At 42.7% G+C, this 23,188-nt stretch overlaps 1 protein-coding gene across 3 annotated transcripts in view; it reads left to right on the forward strand.

Moving 5' to 3' along the window:
• The window catches only part of CIB2 (calcium and integrin binding family member 2), a 135,588-nt gene that overhangs the window by 22,231 nt on the left and 90,169 nt on the right, over nt 1–23,188 (forward strand). For 2 of the 3 annotated variants that reach the window (XM_073303557.2, XM_073303555.2), the window contains exon 2: nt 18,609–18,643. Coding sequence is in view for 2 of the 3 variants with exons in the window: in XM_073303555.2 (XP_073159656.1) it covers nt 18,609–18,643 (35 nt within the window). In the remaining variant the exon portion in view is untranslated. Of the gene's footprint in view, nt 1–1,953; nt 2,281–18,608; nt 18,644–23,188 lie in introns of those variants that run through there. The other variant, XM_073303556.1, reaches the window with a different exon arrangement.

The following is a 23,188-nucleotide window of genomic DNA, read 5'->3' on the forward strand; positions in this document are numbered from 1 at the left end:
CAATACTACTATTATAGATAGTTTCCCATTTCCAGTTGCTATATACCAAGGCAAATCTTATTTCCAGCACCCAGCCCAGCTGTCAGGCCTGGGTAAATGGGTCTCCACAGGGAGGGGAAGAGCTCTAGGAGGGGTCTGGGTCAGGAACATTGTTAATATTGGGCCCATGAAGTCAGACGTCATGATATGCAATGTGCTCTCACTGCTATCTGTTAAATATAGTTTAGTGAATTGCAGTGCTGGGTAAAGGTGCTGGATTAATAGCCTTGGAGACTGAGGTTTTATATTGACCAATAAAATAAATGTAGTAAAGGAAGTATGTGTGCAACCTGCTCCCCACTGCCTAACCAGTGTATTTCAACCACGACCTGGAGGGAATTCTGCAAGGGTGAGAGAAGGGTTCAGCCTCCATAATGAATTCAGTCCTTGGCTTCTGCTGTCACTGCCAAGATGCCTTTTTTCTATGAACTGGTGTCCATTAAGGAGTGACCAGGATTTCACATAAGGCCACCAGACAGAGAAATTCTGTTCGCTATCCACCAAGGCCCTGATTTTCTCTGTGCTGTATTGGTACTGTGCTCAGAGGCAGTAGGGGATGCAACATGCTTTCCCCAACATTGGGGGGTGAGCACACGGGGCAATGCCTTCCCCTTCCAGAGCAGATTAGAGCAGCCCTGATAGCTTTCCTGGCTGCCAAATGTTGTATGAGCATAGGTGATGTGCCACAGGTCACACCCTGAACCAGGGATAAACTGGGATTTGTACCTGAGTGGGGGGAGACTCTGACTTCAGATACCTTGGTTCCCTTAGTGCCTTGCAGGGCCAGATTTAGGGGCAGCCAACCCAGGCAACTGCCTTTGGTGCCAGGCTTCAGGGGCATTGGGCTCGGGGTTTTTGTTTAATGACTTTGATGCATGATTTGCATGCAAATTTATTGTCTTATGTGAAAGGGATAAATCATGCATGCAAATCATGCATCAAAGTCATGAAATGGGCTATAAATGCAACAAAAGTAAGGTATCCAAAAGTTTAACAAATGGAGGGGGCGCCATGTGGTCTAGGGTCAGCCCTGGTGCCTTGTTCAAACCACTAGGCATTGCTGCCTGTCTATGCAAATTATTGTATGCAGTGGTGGTGTAGCTGTGTAGGTTCCAGGATATTAGATTAATATTTTTTATTGGATCAACTTCTGTTGGTTAGAGAGACAGGCTTTTCAGCTTACACAGAGCGCTTCTTCAGGGAGAAACTGGAAAGCCTGTCACCCTCTCCATCAGAAGTTGGTCCAATACAAAATAATGCCTCATCCACATTGTCTCTATACAGTCTTCATTCAGTTATTAAGATTGATTTGAAGCAGGCTGGATTATGGTCTCTGATAGAGTGTGGGTGTATATATGTGTGTGTGTGTGGTGGGAGGGGGGTGGGGGAAAGGAAAATGCCATGCTGCTGGAGCGTCCAGGGGCGTCATTGTTCAACGGCAGTCTCAGAAAAGCCAGTTGTAGTTTGTCCGGAAGCCCATTCCACTTACAATAACATGGCCATGGGGTTTTTTTTACCTCGGGTTATTGTTCTTACTGGCACGCTCAGCATGTTGCCTGCAGCCCCTCATGTTCCTCATTACACCTTGTTCCTGTATTTCCCTTGGCTTTTAGCTGAACCCAGCGCATGGCAGCAATACATTTCCCCGCAATAAAAATCCACATTGGGGTCCTGTCCCTGATGGACTGGAGCAACCCAGCCAGCCTCTCTTGCTAGCCTCCTGCGGAAGATAAATGGATTGTCGGGCGACACCTAGTGGTGCAGAGCTACTCTCACACCGGGAAGTTACAGAGAGGGAGTGCCGCGGAGACAGAGACTGGGGCAGCAGAGAGCTCGTTTCCTTCTGACACTGGATGTTCCTCATCAGTTTTCACGCCACACAAGCCCTGTACTGTACTCGAGGAAAACAGGGGAAAGGACGATGGCACCACCATTTCTGGGTGATACCTGCCTGGGATTTTAACCTTATCCCTCCTGGCACATCAAAAAGCAGCCTTTGCCAAGGTTCCCAGAAACGACTTCATTGCTCCTTGCTAGCCGGACAGGTGCAGGCAAGTGCAGTTCAATGCGGGCTTGGGGATTTCTTCAGCACGATCACGAAGTGTATATGCTCTAAATGCCTACAGTACAGAGAACTCTTGCAACTTCTTATGTGATGCATTTGCACAAAGGGAGAATTCCTCATTTAAGATGGGTAATAAGCAAACGATATTTACTGATGAACAGCTAGATGCCTATCAGGTAAGATTCCTAAGTTTGCATTAAGGGGGTGATCTGAATATGCTGCTCTGGTTTTTGATGTATGATCCAACTTAGCTTGTAGGGACATGTTTATACTTTACTGTCTCTCTCCCTCACCTCTTATACCTGTTAATTAGATAATTAGTGTGTGTTTGCGCATGCAAATAAGTCCAGTCCCCTATCCTGGTGCAAAAAGAACTCTTCCCCTCCACCAGGAAGGGGAATCAAATCCCAGACACGGAAGACGAGGAAACAGAGATTAAAGTTTGTGACCACTGTGATAAATGGGAGGTTTTAGAGTGATCCTTGCATTTAGCATGTTTTATAGAAGAGATTGTATCAATCAGACACACTTGCACTTCATGTCCCTGATCCCTTCAGTGGCAAGGAAATTTATAGACAGGTCAGTTTCATGTCTCCTAACAACTATGTACTGCACTCACTGCTCTTCAAAGACGTAGAGAGGTGTTTCAGTTTCAATCCATTAGATATGGTTGCCCTAGGTTTGCTCACACTTCTGGGTGGAGATTGTCCTTCTCCCCCTGACAAAGAGAGATCTGCATTTTGGGAACAGCACTCTCCAGAAGTGACAGGTTTTTTATATCTCTTTGAATACAACATGTCACCTCTGTTGCATTTTTTCTCTGCCCACCAAAGTCTTTCCCCATCTCCATTCTCAACATCTCAGCACACTGCAGAGGTGCCTGAAGCAGGGTGGGGAGCTGCCTGCAGTAGCTGGCATCTTGCACAAATCCAAGAGAATAAAAGATGACAAAATGTAAAATAGGAGAAAGCAGAGAAAAGAGGGAGCTATATAACTATCCCGAGAGGTATAGGGGGCTGGCTGCTCTGTTCTCTTCCACAAAGCATTAAATGACAGTAGAGTGAATAGTGCAGTAAATAACATTGCAACATTCAGCTTCTCTCCTGACCCAGGACCTGATCTAAAGTCAATAGTCTTTTCACTAGCCTCAGTGGGCTTTGAATCAGGCTTTAAAATGGAATGCCTAATTTCAGAAACTAGATTTATTTAGGTTTCAGAGTAACAGCCGTGTTAGTCTGTATTCGCAAAAAGAAAAGGAGTACTTGTGGCACCTGTGGCACAAGTTTATTTATTTAACTTATTTATTTAAGATTTATTTAGAACAACCCCAGATGGGGACATTCTCAGATTTCTTAATATTTAACAAATACTGAAGTAGGCAAAAGGCAATGCTCTTCTATACTTTGCCTGTTACTTCTCACCTTAAAACAGCTCTCCTATGATGAAAACAGGATAGTTTCATAATACAATATAAGAATAAATACATTCACACACGATCCAATATGCTGACTGGATTCCTCCCTTTCATAATGTCACAGACATGTGCTTTGTCATGTTCATATAGTGATCACAAGCAGCATGCGGGAAAGGCTCATTTAACCTTACTTAGTTGCTGATCTCACCCCAACCTGCCATCGGTTATTGTAGTACATTCTGTAACCTCCGCAAGCTTAACCAAGGTTATGTTTATAGCAATGCTCAACATGTTGTGGAGAGGGAAATCAGAGATCTGTAAAACACCCAAATGTCTATATTCCTACTACCAATAAAAGTGAACACAGAGCGGAGACCCAGCTGCAGTAAAACAAAACAAGATCTGAATGTAATTAACATTAACATCTTGGCACAAGCTGGCAAATGTTAGAGCTGAAATGCCATCCTTAATTCATTACACTTCATCTTGAATTTGCAGCCCATACCTTTCATAACATCGGGAAATTTATCTCAGACCCTTGCAGTAGCTAGGCACAATGGGTTGAGTTAGCCTATGGAATTTCTCTTCTGCAGGAGGTCATAAAATTAATTAGAGTCACTGGATTTTTAAAAGGGCTGGATAATTTTATGACCAGTAATAACATTTGTTTTTATGCATGTTAAGATAAGGGCAATTGAATTTCATGCTTCAGGACATCAGCTAATCACCCCATGGGTCAGGAAGGAATATTACCCACATACACTGTGCAGGCAAAGTGGCAAAGTAGGCAAAGTGTTTTACTGCTTATTTGCCTTCTCTGGAGCATCAATTATTGTACATTGATGGCAGCATAAGTGAAGGAGCAGGAGACCCTATCCTGCTTATCTCACACAAGCAGCCCCATTGAGGGTAGCAGGGCTACCTGCATGAGTAAGGCAAACAAGATTTAGCCTAAGGATGGAGTTTCAGCCTTTTTCTTTGAATATCCCAACTTGGGTAAGTTAATTGCAGTTTCCAGTTTACTCAAGCAAAAAAGCTAAAATCCCCCTGTGCTGGTTATTCCCATCTGTGGGTGAAGGACTTCTGTGATACCCACCTCAGAGCTTCCTTTCCATTCTTCTTTGAGGGCAGATTCAGGGATCAATGTTTGGATCCTCTAGATATGTAAGGATTTTGGAAGCACCATTATAGCCCTGGGGCATCTGCACCAAGTCTCTTTCTTCCACACTGCATGTGTTCTCCCACTCTTCACCCTGGCTTCCTGCTGACCCTAGACCCCTGAACCACAGGAGCCATGTGGAGTGTTCCACAGAGATGAGGAAGAGGTGACATAACTCCCTGCATACTCCAGAGTAATACCATTGAAGCTGAAGATTTACACCAGCATAAGTAGGACAAGATGTGACCAAGAGTATGTAGTAAGTTATGGTGTTTTTCTGTCATGTACTTAGCAGTGGCCCCCTGGCTGCAGTAACTTACATGTGATGTTGTGTAGGTTTGGGGAGGTGGAGAATAGGCTGGAGACCTGCTAACCCACCTGCCCCCTTTCCACCATTGAAATTCTTCAAGGGTGTCTCTGTTGTGCTGGAGGAAGGGGAGCATAGAGCACTGGGCCCACAGCTGTTTAAAATATGGACTTTCCATTGTTTGGAAACAATGGGTGGGAAATTCAAAGGGGCCTAAGAGAGCTAGGATGCCAAATCCATTGAGTCTAGGACTTCCAGATCTAAATTAAAAGAGCCTCGATCATTTTTGCTAAAGGACCAATTCCTTATAGTATATGGTGTATATAGATTAGAGTACACTTGATATGCACCTGTGTGCATGTAACTCACAGATGGTCTTTATGAAAGAGAACTCACCTCAGCAACATCAGGATTGTGAATTAAAAACATTACTCATGAAATGTAAAAACGTTTAAAATGGACCTTGCAGTTTGATCAATCCTTATTTTGCACTTTTGGTAATTGGAATTAGGTAGCTTCCCCCTGCCCGCTTATATCTGTCTAGGCATTTGTACCATACTCATCACAGTGGCATCTGAATGACTCCTTGGCAACCGAGACATGGCCTTTTTATACATGGTACTTCAATAGATCTATACCATATAGGCTTGAGGAGTTGGTCTTTTAGCTCTTGCATTTAGACCCAGAAATTTTGGGTTCAATCATCCACAAGATGATCCTTGTGTCATTACACTATATAATGTATTTTAAGGAGAGGTTTTTGTAAGTCTGGAGATGAATATTTGACTGAAACTGTTTGTAAGAGAGCTATGTAGTGAGACTTGATCATATTTAAACCCTCTCCATCTCTTATTTTAGTGAAAGATGGAGGCAAATTAACCATCAAAATTCTACAAAGCTACAAATCTAATACCTTCTCCTATCATTTGGCAGCCTTTATTCCCTTAGTGTAGCGCACCAGTTGACAGCTCTTTAAATAAGCACATTGAAAAGCTTTGGAAATTCAAAGGAAATGGGCTTTTGCACAGATTGGTTTCCCAGCAGAACTTTATGTCAGTTAAAAACTATATACTAGTAGGAAAACAAATCCTACCAGGGCTCTCTGCTTTCTACTGCCATTTCCCTATGCTCAGGTTAGTGAAATCATTTTAACATACAAATGCAAAATAGAAGTAATGTCTGGAGGAGAAAAGAGTAAACATTAATCAATAGAAAAGAAACATTTCTCTAACAGTGTATTTTAAGATTGAGCTTTTAAAAGCTTCTTAAGGAGCAGTGAACACGCAATTTCCATTCAAATTAAACTCCTGGTGGCTTTGAAAATCCCATTCTCTGTGTCTAACAGCCAGATTTGGTCACCCTTACTCACACTGAGTATTACGTACCTGACATGACTTTGTGGGTGCCCCCATGATTTCATTCAGACCATTTGTGGGCAGTTGTCTACACATGCAAGCTCTTCCAGAATAAGGTAGGGTTTGAATTTAAAGCAGAGTAGCTATTCCAGAACACTTCCACTTTTTACAGCTAATTTGGAAAAGGGCACTCTTATTCTGGAATAAGAGTATCCACACATGGAGTTATTTTAGAATAGCCCTATTTTAGATAAGCCCTAAAATAAGCATGTGAGGAGTTCCAGTGTCTTCACTGGAGTCAGACTATATATATATATATATATATATATATATATATATATGCTTATAGGGTTATGCTTATTCCTGGGTACTCTGTCTTGTTCTAGGAGGAGAGCATGTTCTAATGATGAGACTAGGGGATTGAAATTTAGAACTCCTGAGTTCTATTTATAGTTCCACAAGAAAAATATGTTCCAGCATTTAGAGCAAGGGACTAAAGTTAGGACTCTGGGGTATTTTTTTTTTTTTTTAATCTGTAGGTATCATAAAAGTAAGTATGCAGAAGTAGCCCAATTTTACTGAAATCATATCCAAGCCTATAGATTTGGCATATTCTTTTTGAGAAGCAGTATGGCTCAATGCAGTGGCTCTCAACCTTTCCAGACCAATGTACCCCAGTTAGGAGTATGGTTTGTCTTGCATATCCCTAAGTTTCATCTCACTTAAAAACTACTTGCTTACAAAATCAGACATAAAAATACAAAAGTGTCACAAAACACTATTACTGAAAAATGGCTTACTTTCTCATTTTTACTATATAATTATAAAATAAATCAATTGGAATATAAATATTGTACTTACATTTCAGTGTATAGTCCATAGAGCAATATAAACAAGTCATCGGCTGTATGAAATTTTAGTTTGTACTGACTTCACTAGTGCTTTTTATTTAGCCTGTTGTAAAACTAGGCAAATATCTAGATGAGGTGATGTATCCCCTGGAAGACCTCTGCATATCCCTGGGGGTACACGTACCCCTGGTTGAGAACCTCTGGCTTAATGAATGAGAGTTTGGTGTGCTATATTAGAGATCTTGTTTCTAATCCTAGCTCTGCCAGAGCTAATCTATAAAATTGTGGAAATGATACTTGGTTCCCTCATTGCATAGGGGAATGAGGCCTTGCCCAGTAGTAAGGGTTGTATAGTGCAGAGGGTGGGATTGGAGCTCTTGGCTGCCTGGCTCTCAGTCTATGCACTTTTTCCTAGGCCAAAGGGCATTTTGGTGAGAACAGTAGGAGCAGGCACCCTTTTGCCAGTGTTCTGAGCATTTAGAATTCTGTGTTCACTTTGAAGAGCTGTGGGATGCTCATTATGGCCTGAGAACATGTACAGTACAGCCAGGTAGGAGATCAAATTGTACCAGAAACTTGTGCATATGCATATGCACAAATGATGATTTTCTGTGGCTTAGATTTTGGCTAAATCTAGATAGATTTTCATAGGGGCAGCAAAAGGCACCTCTCTGACCTCAGGACTATTGCTCTACTGCAATTCAACTTCCTGCTGCAACCTTGTCTCAACCTTGTGCACCCAGAAAAGGGTGGCTGTAATTTATCCCTTAAAGCACAAGATGGCTATTAATCCTCCCATGAGAATGGAAGAGAGCCCCTCCCCCCTTTCTCTTAATCTTCTGCCCTCAAAAAACCTCTTTAAAAAATCATCCAAATTAGGGTTAAATTTAAGAATTGATCGCCTATGCTGAAAAGCCAGTACTTCACCCTTGCTAATTAAGGCAACACATAATACTACTTGGAACAAATTTTAGATTCTGAGCACATTTGAACAGACTCAGACTCTTGACATTTAGGCCTAGTGTTCAGTGTAAAGGTGATGGGGTATGAGGGAAGGAGAATCCTGAAGAGTTAATTGGACTGTGGTTGGTTTATGACCAAAAGAAGCTCATTATATTTCTACTGCCCCAGTCAGGTAAACAGAAAAAAGAAATTTAATGGTGAAGGTGCATTAGTAGATAAAGTACACCTTTGCTTATATGACATCTAACTTCTAAGGACATCAATGACCCTTCAACAGACATCTAATTAGCTTTTATTTTTAAGGGCATTGGCACATCATAAATGGAACGTTAGATCTACATAAAAGGAGGAGACATTATCTCAGTGGCTAAAACATGTAACATTGTGCATTTCCTACTTGGAGAGCAGGATCTTAGTTCCAGAAGCTTTCACACACAGAGAGCACCTCTAGTAGGTTGAAGGTAGTTCAGCCATCTGTATAACAGTGGGGATCAAAAAGGAAGGGAATATTTTGGCTGGGGTCATGGGGATAAACTCTTGAGGGCAAATCCTCAGTTTGCGCAAATTGTTTTAACTTGGTTTACTATGGACATTTACACCAGCTGAGGATCTGGCCCCTGCTTTTATGAAAAATGCCATGGGAGCATCAATACCCATGCAGCATAGACAGGTGTGTGGTTGTTAAGGTCTGATCAGGAAGACTCACATGCAGTAATGTACATGGTAGTAAATGTTCTATCTCTTAGAAAGATGGGGTGATTCTACTGGGATTTGAACTTCTAGTTTGAGGGAGGATAGGTAGTGCCAATCTAATACATAGACCACTAAACCCATATCTCTCCCAGCCCCATCCACCCTCCACTATAAAGGAGGTAATATAAAGTGCTAGTTTACTACTTATTCTTTCTCATTATATAATCTTCTGTATGAATGAAATTGCCAGATGAAAATCAGATGATTCACCTCCATGTTTATCCTGGCCAAAAGTCTTTAATTAAATTGGAATTAAATTGCCAGAGTTCCAGCCACTACAAAATGTAATAAAATTATTTACTATATGCCAGGTGGGATCAGCCAATCTTCTCAAATGCAAAACACTTTTTAGACCTTGGGCTTACATTTGAACATGCAGTCCTGAAATGAGTTTATAGACAGCATGTTACTTAAAGTGCCTATATAAAGGGATGATGCCTTTGTTACTAGAGAGAAGCTTGAACCAAAATCCAGGATGCGAACATCCTTGAAGTTTCTGTGATGGAACAAACCAAAACTGCAGCTATCAACATGCCTAAACTTTGGGGTAGTTTTAATCTTATCCACACTTTGCAACTTGTCAAAGCCAGAGTCCATAGTCAGGAGCCAGAGCCAGGGGTCAAAACCTGAGGTCAGAAAGTGGAGCAAGTAGAGTATTAGGCAAGGAAAGGCTCAAGGCAGGGACAGGACCATGGCAAGATTAGGTGCAAGGCAGGAGCAGCAGGAGCAAGGTAGCACAGGAGCAGGTACAGTGGTGGGCATAAGTGTTGAGAAGGTAGCAAGCTGCTGCTCTTGCTGGCTTAAGAGCCACCCTGCTGGCCTCAGCAGCCAATCAGGTTGCATGGCTAATCAGACTGGTGTTGCAGGCCAGCTGTACTGATGAGGCTGCCTGGAGACTAGTTTTGCTACAGGCCTTAATTCCTGATGGTTACATTGATGGCATTTTCATCCTCTGGACAGACAACCTACACTCCTTCATAGATTTCCACCACAACTTCAACCACCACCACCACCACCCAGCCATTAAAATTTCTCTAGAACATTCTCACATCAGCATCAACTTCCTGGACTCCATGATCAGCTTCAGTAATGGAACCCTACAGACAACTATATACAAGAAACCCACGGATCATCACACCTACCTTCACAGATCCAGTAACCACCCCAAACACACCAAGAAATCTGTTCTCTACAGCCAGGCACTCAAGTACCACAGAATATGCTCCAACAAGAAGGTCTGGAATATACATCTTAGTTCACCTAAAAACACCTTCACCCAACAAGGACACTCCACCAGAGAAATAGGTCATCACATCATAGAACAGGCACACAAATACCCTGAGAGAACCTGCTTCAATACAAAAATAAAAGTCCCTCCAGTCGCACACCTTTTGTTGTCACCTGGAACCTATACGGTATATCATCAAACAATTACAACCCACACTTGATGGGGACCACATCCTAAAAGACATCTTTCCTAAACCCCCTCTTCTGGTCTTCAAATAATCCCTCCAACCTCTCCAGGCTCATCTCTAGAAGCAAGCTCCCCACAGACCAAGACTCACGAACTGAAACTGGCACCAGACCCTGACAGAAGAACAGATACAAAACCTGTAGCCATATCTCCACTGCTATGATGATGCAATACCCCCCACAGCACACCTTTAAGATCCATGAGTCTACAGATGCATATCACAGAATGTGGTGTGTAGTAGGAAGAGGGCCTGAAACATAAGCCCTTGTATCAGAGGCCTAGTATGAGGCCTGAGGCCTGGACTAAAATAGTGGTCAAAGCTTTGCTAATTTAAAGCAAAGTCAGGCTATGACTAGAGGCAGGGCTTGCTCACAGAACCTGGCGAGAACAGGGCCAATATTGCAAAAACACACATATCATAGAATATCAGGATTGGAAGGGACCTCAGGAGGTCATCTAGTCCAACCCCCTGCTCAAAGCAGGACCAATCCCCAATTTTTGCCCCAAATGGCCTCCTCAAGGATTGAACTCACAACCCTAGGTTTAGCAGGCCAATGCTCTTTCCTAAGTAGTGCTAGGCACAAGAATACACATGCACACACATTCCAGAGGATGGTACCAGAACACTTCAATACCAACACATTTCCCAAAGATAACAGGAACAGGCTGACCCATCCTAAAGATAAGGTCAGGAGGACAGCGTGATGGATATAGATGTTTTTGATTGAACCAACAAATACAAGGTAATGGGTGGCACCTAGCCCCATCAGAGGGGCAATAAGTAACTTGTTTGTATCGGTGTATAAAGAGGTACCTCAGAGGGAGTGTCTGTGGCCAGCTGAGGGGGGAATGGAAAGTCCCACCATTCACTGAGCTGTTTCCATTGTCACGGGCATACATGTGCTAGTATAACTATAGGCATTGATCTGGGGAGCTAGGACTGTGCTTCGTTGACAATAAACCTGACCAAGTGCCTTCATACCTTAACAGATCTTGTGGTCCTTGGGTGGTTCACTAAAGGTCTGCTGTGCCAGCTACCAGCACAGAGCTGGGACGGCACACAGAGGGAGCACACACAGCCAAACATCTAACAACATGGTGTATTTCTTCCAATTCACTAAATGCCCCAATAACAACTATCTGGTTGAAACAAGACAATCACTCTTGAATGAACTTACATAGAAAAATGATAAAGGACAAAAATATCTTATCGCTTGTGGGTGAACACTTTTCACAAAGTGATCACTCTATGTCTGACCTCTCAGTCCTCATCCTCAAAGGAAACCTGCACACCTTCAAAGGACAAGCCTGAGAGCTTAAATTCACAACTTTGCTAGATACTAAAAATCATGGACTGAACAGAGTCACTGGATTTATGGCTTCTTACAATAATCTGTAAAGCACTTAACCCCCCCCCCCACTGCCTTTTTCCCCCTTCCCTCCCTCCCATGACTGGTGAGATGTTAATGGGTCACTTCACCTTGAATGGTCCCTTGAAATATGTTAACTACATATGCTAAACAATCTGTTCTACCTTGTATATAGCTGTGATGCTCTAAGTACATTTCCCAAACCTGAAGAAGAGCTCCCTGTAGCTCAAAAGCTTGTCTCTGTCTCCAACAGAAGTTGGTCCAATAAAAGATTTTACCTCACCCACCTTGCCTCTCTATACCACTGTAAGACCCCATTGGTATTATAAAAATAATCACGTTCAGAATTGGCTGAGGGACATTGTCATGGCCCACCCTTTTTATAACCAGGGATGGTTTTTTTCCTGGGTCCACTGTGGAGAGCCATGTAAAGGATGGGTTCTCAATCTGGGGATCAGCACCACCACCTCTGGATAGCCAGTTGGGGAGTCCTGAAATATTTTTCTTTTTAACCTGGGGTCACAGCCTGGCAAAGGTTGAGATTCACTTATGGAAAGGACCCAGGGGAATGGAGAGCCTATCTTAGGAAAGGAGACTAAAAGAGCTTGGCATGTTTAGCCTAGCAAATTGAAGGCTGAGAGGGGATATGATTACTGTCTATAAATACGTTGTGTGTGTGTGGGGAGGGGTGTAAACACCAGGGAGTGAGAAGAGATATGTAAACTAAAGGACACTGATGGCACAAGAACAAATGGATATAAACTGGCCATGAATAAATTCAGGGTGCGAATTAAAATAAGGTTTCTAACCATCAGAAGAGTGAGGTTCTGGAAGAGCTTCCCAACAGGAGTAGTGGGGGCAAACATCCTAACTAGTTTTAAGATTGAACTTGATAAATTAGTGAGCAGGATTATGTGACAGGGTTGCCTACAATAGTAGAGGACTCAACATGATGACCCTGGAAGTCCCTTCCAATCCTATGTCCTATGTCACTATGTTTTAGCCTTTGGCTCTAGCAGGATTAAAACATGACTCCCTAACATGATTCAACCATGCTTTTTTCTGTCACCACGCTCAAAAAGAAACTGTTATAAAATAGCTGGTCCACCACTGTGTTTCCAAATCTTCTTTAAATGTGTTTATTTCTAGAATGTAGAGCAGCTTAACTCATTCTTAAAAGGTAATTTTGTCTTTTTCATCCACTTGCACATAAATCCCACATTAGCTCACTCATTAAATAACAGTTTCCATTGCTTTCCTGAGTCTATATAATTACAGGAAGATTGCTAGTGACAGCATCACATTTATTTGTCAAACTACACCAGCCATTCGTTGGTAAATGAAGTGTCTTTAAACGATACCTTGACAGTAGGTGTTACATGTGCTGGAATTAATGAAGACTTAACCAGCTGGCTCTTATTTCACTTTGTGCAGTTCCAGACAATGTGACATCACTGTCAGCAGCTCACAAGGAGCCCTCCGATTGTGCCCCTGTAACAATATTCTGTTACACAATATGCGAAAGGAGGAGCGGCCTCTCCTACCACTTCATATAGAGAGGAGCAAGACAACTTAATAATTGATGGGAGCAGGCGTGATCGCCTATCTGGAAACCTGAGACAACCTAGAGGATGCTGCTTCAACCAGCTATGATGGATCTGTTTTGCCCTTCCTGGAAGGAACAGGCAGTTGGCCAAAATGATTCTCAGTGCAGGAATTAAATGATTTTTCTTCAGAGATCTAAAGAGCAAGAGTATTTGCTTCCCCCACCTGCTCTAATCAGGACATCTAACAGGTCAAACATTATTACCTTGTCACTAACTGACTGTGGAAAATGCAATATATTTTTACATTATTTACATTAAAAGGAAAATAATTAAGGGCCAAATCCTCGTGCCAGCCTGATTAAACTGGGCAAGTGCTGGGCACAGGAGTATGGTGGGGTGGAGCAGGAGGTATCCTCCTGCCAGGCCATGGAGCTGCGCTGCTGAGGCTCAGCTCCCTTCACGTGCCTTGGCAACAGACTGGAAGACCAGAGGATGCCCATTCCCTGTGTTTGCTCCCCAAACATTGCCCCTAACCTCTTGTCCAGGAGAACCGTGCCAATTCTGCTACCAGGGAACCCTTCCCAGCTGTGGAGGCTGGGGTGGGATTTTCTCCAAGTGAATAACATTATAGACCAATCAGCCTAATTTTGATACCTGGAAAGATACTGGAACACATTAATAAACAATAAATTTGTAAGCACCTAGAGTCGAATAGTGAACAGCCAGCATGGATTTATCAAGAACAAATCATGCCAAACCAACCTAATATCCTCCTTTGACAGGGTTGCTGGCCTTGTGGATGAAGGGAAGCTGTGATATATTTTGTAGATGTGATATATTTTGATTTTAGTAAGGCTTTTGACAGTCCCACATAACATTCTCATAAGCAAACTAGGGAAACGTGGTCTCAATGAATTTGCTATGAGTCTATGCTGGAGGAAGGCGCTGGATTAACAGAGCTGGTGAAGAGGAATTTTCTCTTTATCCACAGAACTGCATACTGCAGTATGGACAGTGGCAGGTTATGCTTCCCCACAGTGCCTGACAATGTAGCTCATCCTTCACCTCATGTTGGATCCTGCAAGGTGCTGAGCAGTCTGGCCTCAATCCAGTAAAACACTTAGACGCGTGCTTAGCAAGTGTATTGATAGATCCAGGCCAGAGTGCTCAGAACCTCACAGGACTGAATCCCTGGGGAGCTTGCTGATCTAGGTGTGAATTTTCCATGGTCTGGTCAGTTGTTAGCCATTACTGAGACCTCCACCAAGGGCATCAACTAGAAGCAATAATGATGATGAGCTTTTTGCGGTATGGTCGGAAGTGCCAATCCTCAGAAAAAACAACAACCCCATTCATACGAATGTTTGTAAACAGTGACTAAAAAAAGAAACAGACATGGTTGAACCAGACAGCACTCAGAATCGCCATGAGGTCTGGGTGCTGTGCTTGGTCGTAGTCAGCCAGCTCTGTTTTGAACTTTAGTAAATTATTTCCAGCTATGCAATGGCTTGTCTCTCCTAATACCATTGGGAAACTGGATTAATTTGTAAGCTCATTGGAGGGGGCTCTTCTTTTTGTTCTGTGTTTGTACAGTGCCTACGACAATGGAGTCCTGATCCATCACTGGGGCTCTTAAGTACTACCACAATATAAATAAGTATTAATAATAATAGTTTGCTATTTAGATTGCTGTATATATTTTGCAGTAAAATTTTAAAAGTTAAAAGACAGATTCCCCCAAGTCCATTTACTGCATGTTTTTGGCACAGAGCTCTTCTTATTGGCCTTAGTCCCCTTTCTAGTCTGGTCATCTCACAATTCTGGGGCTAGCCTGAGCAATGCCACACATAGCATGTATAGCAGACATGATATGTTTTCTGATGTTTCAGTCCATCAATAAATAAAACCCTTCTGACAGTCATATCCTCAGTTATAGGTCAGTTATTTTACAGCCTACATTTCCTGACACCTCATTAAAAAGAAAAGGAGGACTTGTGGCACCTTAGAGACTAACAAATTTAAGCTTTCGTGAGCTACAGCTCCCTTCATCGGATGCATTCAGTGGAAAATACAGTGGGGAGAGTTATATACACAGAGAACATGAAACCATGCGTGTTACCATACACACTGTAAGGAGAGTGATCACTTACGATGAGCTAATACCAGCAGGAGAGCGGGGGGTGGGCGGGGTGAGAAAACCTTTTGTAGTGATAATCAAGGTGGGCCATTTCCAGCAGTTGACAAGAATGTCTGAGGAACACTTGCAGGGCAGGGGGGAATAAACATGGGGAAATAGTTTTACTTTGTGTAATGACCCATCCACTCCCAGTCTTTATTCAAGCCTAAGTTAATTGTATCCAGTTTGCAAATTAATTCCAATTCAGCAGTCTCTCGCTGGATTCTGATTTTTGAAGACTTTTTGTTGTAATATTGCGACTTTTAGGTCTGTAATCGAGTGACCAGAGAGATTGAAGTGTTCTCTGACTGGGTTTTGAATGTTATAATTCTTGACATCTGATTTATGTCCATTTATTCTTTTACGTAGAGACTGTTCAGTTTGACCAACGTACATGGCGGAGGGGCATTGCTGGCACATGAGGGCATATATCACATTGGTAGATGTGCAGGTGAACGAGCCTCTGATAGTGTGGCTGATGTGATTAGGCCCTATGATGGTGTCCCCTGAATAGATATGTGGGCACAGTTGGCAACAGGTTTTGTTGCAAGGATAGGTTCCTGGGTTAGTGGTTCTGTTGTGTGGTTGCTGGTGAGTATTTGCTTCAGGTTGGGGGGCTGTCTGTAAGCAAGGACTGGCCTGTCCCCCAAGATCTGTGAGAGTGATGGGTCATCCTTCAGGATAGGTTGTAGATCCTTGATGATGCATTGGAGAGGTTTTAGTTTGGGGCTGAAGGTGATGGCTAGTGGCGTTCTGTTATTTTCTTTGTTGGTGACTTCTGGGTACTCTTCTGGCTCTGTCAATCTGTTTTTTCACTTCAGCAGGTGGGTATTGTAGTTGTAAGAATGCCTGATAGAGATCTTGTAGGTGTTTGTCTCTGTCTGAGGGGTTGGAGCAAATGCTGTTGTATCGTTGAGCTTGGCTGTAGACAATGGATCGTGTGGTGTGATCCGGGTGAAAGCTGGAGGAATGTAGGTAGGAATAGCGGTCAGTAGGTTTCCGGTATAGGGTGGTGTTTATGTGACCATCGCTTATTAGCACCTTAGTGTCCAGGAAGCGGATCTCTTGTGTGGACTGGTCCAGGCTCAGGTTGATGGTGGGATGGAAATTGTTGAAATCATGGTGGAATTCCTCAAGGGCTTCTTTTCCATGGGTCCAGATGATGAAGATGTCATCAATATAGTGCAAGTAGAGTAGGGGTATTAGGGGACGAGAGCTGAAGAAGCATTGTTCTAAGTCATCCATAAAAATGTTGGCATACTGTGGGGCCATGTGGGTACCCATAGAAGTGTCACTGACTTGAAGGTATATATTGTCCCCAAATGTGAAACAGTTATGGGTGAGGACAAAGTCACAAAGTTCAGCCACCAGGTTTGCCGTGACATTATCGAGGACACTGTTCATGACGACTTGTAGTCCATCTTTGTGTGGAATGTTGGTGTAGAGGGCTTCTACATCCATAGTGGCCAGGATGGTGTTTTCAGGAAGATCACTGATGGATTGTAGTTTCCTCAGGAAGTCAGTGGTGTCTCGAAGATAGCTGGGAGTGCTGGTAGCGTAGGGCCTGAGGAGGGAGTATACATAGCCAGGCAATCCTGCTGTCAGGGTGCCAATGCCTGAGATGATAGGGTGTCCAGGATTTCCAGGTTTATGGATCTTGGGTAGCAGATAGAATACCCCAGGTCGGAGTTCCAGGGATGTGTCTGTGTGGATTTGTTCTTGAGCTTTTTCAGGGAGTTTCTTGAGCAAATGGTGTAGTTTCTTTTGGTAACCCTCAGTGGGATCAGAGGGTAATGGCTTGTAGAAAGTGGTGTTGGAGAGCTGCCTAACAGCCTCTCGTTCATATTCCGACCTATTCATGATGACAACAGCACCTCCTTTGTCAGCCTTTTTGATTATGATGTCAGAGTTGTTTCTGAGGCTGTGGATGGCATTGTGTTCTGCACGGCTGAGGTTATGGGGCAAGTGATGCTGCTTTTCCACAATTTCAGCCCGTGCACGTCGGCGGAAGCACTCTATGTAGAAGTCCAGTCTGTTGTTTCGACCTTCAGGAGGAGTCCACCCAGAATCCTTCTTTTTGTAATATTGGTAGGAAGGTTTCTGTGGGTTAGTATGTTGTTCAGAGGTGTGTTGGAAATATTCCTTGAGTCGGAGACGTCGAAAATACGATTCTAGGTCACCACAGAACTGTATCATATTCATGGGGGTGGAGGGGCAGAAGGAGAGGCCCCGAGATAGGACAAATTCTTCCGCTGGGCTAAGAGTATAGTTGGATAGATTAACAATATTGCTGGGTGGGTTAAGGGAACCATTGCTGTGGCCCCTTGTGGCATGTAGTAGTTTAGATAGTTTAGTGTCCTTTTTCTTTTGCAGAGAAGCAAAGTGTGTGTTGTAAATGGCTTGTCTAGTTTTTGTAAAGTCCAGCCACGAGGAAGTTTGTGTGGAAGGTTGGTTTTTTATGAGAGTATCCAGTTTTGAGAGCTCATTCTTAATCTTTCCCTGTTTGCTGTAGAGGATGTTGATCAGGTGGTTCCGCAGTTTCTTTGAGAGCGTGTGGCACAAGCTGTCAGCATAGTCTGTGTGGTATGTAGATTGTAATGGATTTTTTACCTTCAGTCCTTTTGGTATGATGTCCATTTGTTTGCATTTGGAAAGGAAGATGATGTCTGTCTGTATCTGTACGAGTTTTTCATGAAGTTGATAGATTTCCACTGCATACGGCTAAATGCAGTGTATTGCATAATGACAGGTTTCAGAGTAGCAGCTGTGTTAGTCTGTATTCGCAAAAAGAAAAGGAGTACTTGTGGCACCTTAGAGACTAACAAATTTATTTGAGCATAAGCTTTCGTGAGCTACAGCTCACTTCATTGGGTGCATTCAGTGGAAAATACAGTGGGGAGATTTATATACACAGAGAACATGAAACAATGAGTGTTATCATACACACTGTAAGGAGAGTGATCACTTAAGATGAGCTAATACCAGCAGGAGAGTGGGGGGAGGAGAAGGGGGAAGAAAACCTTTTGTAGTGATTCTGTGCATAAACTTATCTTCTTTCCATGAATGTAGAAGCCATTTTCTTACAATTGATAGCTGTATCTCTCTAGTACAATAACGTGTTTTCTTTTTTAACAGGATTGTACCTTCTTCACTCGGAAAGAAATCCTTCGGTAAGCAGATCATACTCCATTCTTCCTTCATAATTTGTATGGAAAGGGCCAAATTATGCTCTCCTCACTCATGTGAGGAAACTCAGTAAAGACAATGGGATTATTCATGTGAGTAAATGAGCACAGGATTTGGTCCTAAAATGTACCTATAATACGCAAATGTATGAACTCACCAATACGCTACTAGCTAGGGAATCAGTTCTGCTACTGTTCTTTTTGTAATACTGTTACATTGGCAAGACAGGCGAGAGCAAAAAACCAACTCTTGTAGTATCCTGGCAGGGAAACTCAGGGAAGTCATTCCTCTGTTGAATGCCTGCCAACTTGTACTGTCATCTAAAAGAACTTTGTATTTGCTATACCCTTGCACACCTGCTCAGTTAAACCATTAAAGGCCCCATCCTTTCTTGTTAGTGAAAGTTTTGCGTGAGCAGGACAGATGGGGCCGAAATTGCAGTAACATTAAAATGTGTTGGTTTATGGACAGCTTAATTTTCATGAAGATACTAGGGCCTAATCCCATCCTTCTGAAGCGGGCAAAAATCTCATTGACTTCAGTGGAGGTGTTTTGCCTGCATCAGTAGTGCAGGATTGAGCCATACTGCGATCGATCATCTGTGAGAAATGGCAGGTAAAAGGTTTTTGTCTTTGCAAATGTTAGGAGCTGTGTTGAGCTCAGGAATAAATGTGGTCTGTGTGGAAAACATTATTTGCCTTTGCCTTTGTGTCTGTAAAACTCTGTGAGTCAAATGTTCAATGAGTTCTGTCCACAAAAGACTAAATGGCTCCATGGTGAGTACACAGTTATTGGGAAAGTGGAGGTGAGTTTAAGCCAATAACTTGGATTATCTCACTGTGCACAGAGGAAAGGATGCCGTCTTGTCCTGGGCTTCCTCAAAGCCACTGAGAGATGCATCCACTTATGCGGGGGCTGAATGTGTCCCAGGTCTCTACTATCTGTAATTTATTATCTAAAATACTGCCGGGCTGTGAGAGAGCATTTCTGTGATGTGAATTGGCTAGATTGTGCTAACTCTGAGCATGTGTGCAAGGGTGGGAATGGGTGCAAGGGCCAGACAAACCCAGTCCCTGAACACAAGGTGTGAAAAGCTGTTCCAAGCCAGCACCAAGACAGGCACTAACCTCTTCAAATGTATGTGAAGCAGCTGCTACCCTCTCACCTTAAGCCCCCAGACATTGAACCTTTCTCAGGTGCATACTGTGACTTGGTCACAGAGACCCCCTTGGGACTGTCACCTGATGTGCTGAAATTACCTCTGAGCCAATTTTCCCTGCCAGCTTGGGACTCCAGAACCCTGTCTTGTTGAGCCAGACACGCTACTCCGCTGCAACACAGACCCAGGGTCTGAACTACACCCCCAAACCTGCAGACTTTAAAACTGCTCAGCAGGTTTCCTGTCTCCAGCACCCAGATACCCAGCTCCCAATGGGATCCAAACCCCAAATAAATTCATTTTACTCTGTATAAAGCTTATACAGGGTAAACTCATAAACTGTCCACCCTCTATAACACTGATAGAGAGATATACACAGCTGTTTTCTCCCCCAGGTATTAATCACTTACTCTGGGTTCATTAATAAACAAACGTGATTTTATTAAGTATAAAAAGTAGGATTTAAGTGGTTTCAAGTAATAACAGACAGAACAAAGTAAATTACCAAGCAAAATACAACAAAATACGCAAGTCTAAACCTAATACATTTAAGAAACTGAATACAGGTAAATCTCACCCTCAGAGATATTCCAATAAGCTTCTTTCACAGACTAGACTCCTTCTTATTCTGGGCCCAATCCTTTCCCCGGTACAGTTCTTGTTAGTTCCAGCTCAGGTGGTAACTAGGGGTTTCTCATGACTACAGCCCCCTTTGTTCTGTTCCACCCCCTTTTATATCTTTGGCACAAGGTGGGAATCCTTTGTCTCTCTCTAGGTACCTACCCTTCCTTCTAAATGGAAAAGCACCAGGTTTAAGATGGATTCCAGTGTCATGTGACATGTTCACATGTCCTGTGAGACTTCATTACTCACTGGCTGGCACCCACATATGCAGGAAGGCTTACAAGTAAACAGAGCCATTTACAACCAATTGTCCTGGTCGATGGGAGCGATCAAGATTCTAAACCACTATTAATGGCCCACACTTTGCATAATTACAAAGGATTTCAGAGTAATACTTCATATTTCTATCTTCGGATACAAGAATGATACATTCATACAAATAGGATGAACACACTCAGTAGATTATAAGCTTTGTAATGATACCTTACAGGAGACCTTTTGCATAAAGCATATTCCAGTTACCTTATATTCACACTCATAAGCATATTTCCATAAACATATGGAGTGCAATGTCACACACCCCCCCAGGAGTTCCTGCTGTGGTTAGGCAGCTCTGAACCATTCCCTACCAAAGGCTGTGGCTAAAAATTATCCCACAGTTTGTGGTTTGTTGTAGGCCTGGCTGTAACTTCTTTGACAAAGCGCTCCTCCCCAGTTGTGTACCCCCAGGAATGATATGTTATCATTACAGCTGGAAAGACATGTCATTTCTGTGTTCAGTGTACCTGACAAAAAGCCATGCAGATAAAATAAAAATGAATGATAATTATATGTCCAGTCAAGGCTGCAGGACTCTCAGTTCTGCTGAAGAACAGCAACTTAGACAATAACAGAATTTGTCATAATTGGTACAGAAGAGTGAAGTGGGCACCAAACTAATGGACAAATGGTAATATAACTTTTAGAAATTGTTCAGTGATATTCCTGGGAGTTTGATACTGGGAGAAAGCATACAGTTTCCTGTGACAATTCAGCCTGTTTATGCTGAATGGCAGCAGTGTATCCATCCAGAGCTCTGTAAAAATCAGCTGATGTTGCACTCCTATTGCACAGGTTATTTTGATTTTCATATGCACACACACACACACTTTTATACACATCTTTAAAATGAACTTCTAAAGCCCCTTTCCTCTGTGGAACTCAAAGCACTTTATAAACATTAATGAATTAATTGTAACTGGACTGCACTCCTGTGAGGGAAGTAATTATGATGATCTCCATTTTAGATAGGGGAAACTTAAGGACAGAGAAGATAAGCGACTTGCCATGTTTCATACAGGAAGTCTGTAGTTAGGACCGAATCTGTAGATAGGACAGGGAGTCTGTAGTTAGGAATGAGTTAGGACTAACACACAGCTCTCTTGATTTCCACTCCTGGGCTTTAATCTCAAGAGCATTCTCAGCAGCACAAGGGTGGAGAATGCTTTTGATCATTCCCATGTTGAAGAAAGTGGTATGTGGATAGGATCTGGAGAACAAAAGGCCAGAAAATCTGACTTAATTTCTGAGGAGAATCTATTAAGAAATATTGATCTGGGAGAAGGTTATAAAACTCTTTAATAAGTTAGAGTCTTCGACATATAAGCTAAAGTTTCTTACAGCAGGCATCCTTCTCATGCACTCTTAGGTGACACAAAATTAAGTGGTTTACGGTCAAGGTTCTGGTTGGCTGTGAGTTCCAATTTCATAGAGACATGTTAACAGAAGGTCAGAATGTTTGAACCTTTTTTAGATGTGGTGATTTGCCAAGCCTGATTCAATGCCTTTCTCTCTGGAGTCATTTCAGAGCCTTTCTCTCTGGAGTAATTTCTCTCTCTCTCCTATTAGTTCATTTCTAAGGGCATGCTGGAAACACTCAGTAATAGAACCAACAGCCTGAGAGAATCATTGACTTCATCACAGTTAGAGATGGGATGAATTTCTGCTAAACATACAGTATGCAGGTTAGGAGTACTTGTGGCACTTAAGACACTAACAAATATATTAGAGCATAAGCTTTCGTGGGCTACAGCCCATTTCATTGGATGCATAGAATGGAACATATAGTAAGAAGATATATATATATACATACAGAGAAGGTGGAAGTTGCCATACAAACTGTAAGAGGCTAATAATGTCACGGCAAACCTGGTGGCTGACCTTTGTGACTTTGTCCTCACCCACAACTATTTCACATTTGGGGACAATATATACCTTCAAGTCAGTGGCACTGCTGTGGGTACCCACATGGCCCCACAGTATGCCAAAATTTGTATTGCTGAGTTAGAACAATGCTTCCTTAGCTCTCGTCCCCTAATGCCCCTACTCTACTTGTGCTACATTGACGACATCTTCATCATCTGGACCTAGGGAAAAGAAGCCCTTGAGGAATTCCACCATGATTTCAACAATTTCCATCCCACCATCAGCCTCAGCCTAGACCAATCCACACGAGTGGTCCATTTCCTGGACACTACTGTGCTAATAAGTGATGGTCACATAAACACCACCCTATACCGGAAACCTACTGGCTGCTATACTTACCTACATGCCTCCAGCTTCCATCCAGGACACACCACACAATCCATTGTCTACAGCCAAGCTCTACGATACAACTGCATTTGCTCCAACCCCTCAGACAGAGACAAACACCTACAAGATCTTTATCAAGCATTCTTAAAACTACAATACCCACCTGCTGAAGTGA

This window comes from Lepidochelys kempii, chromosome 10 (assembly GCF_965140285.1).
Source record: "Lepidochelys kempii isolate rLepKem1 chromosome 10, rLepKem1.hap1, whole genome shotgun sequence".
Classification (NCBI taxonomy): domain Eukaryota; kingdom Metazoa; phylum Chordata; order Testudines; family Cheloniidae; genus Lepidochelys; species Lepidochelys kempii.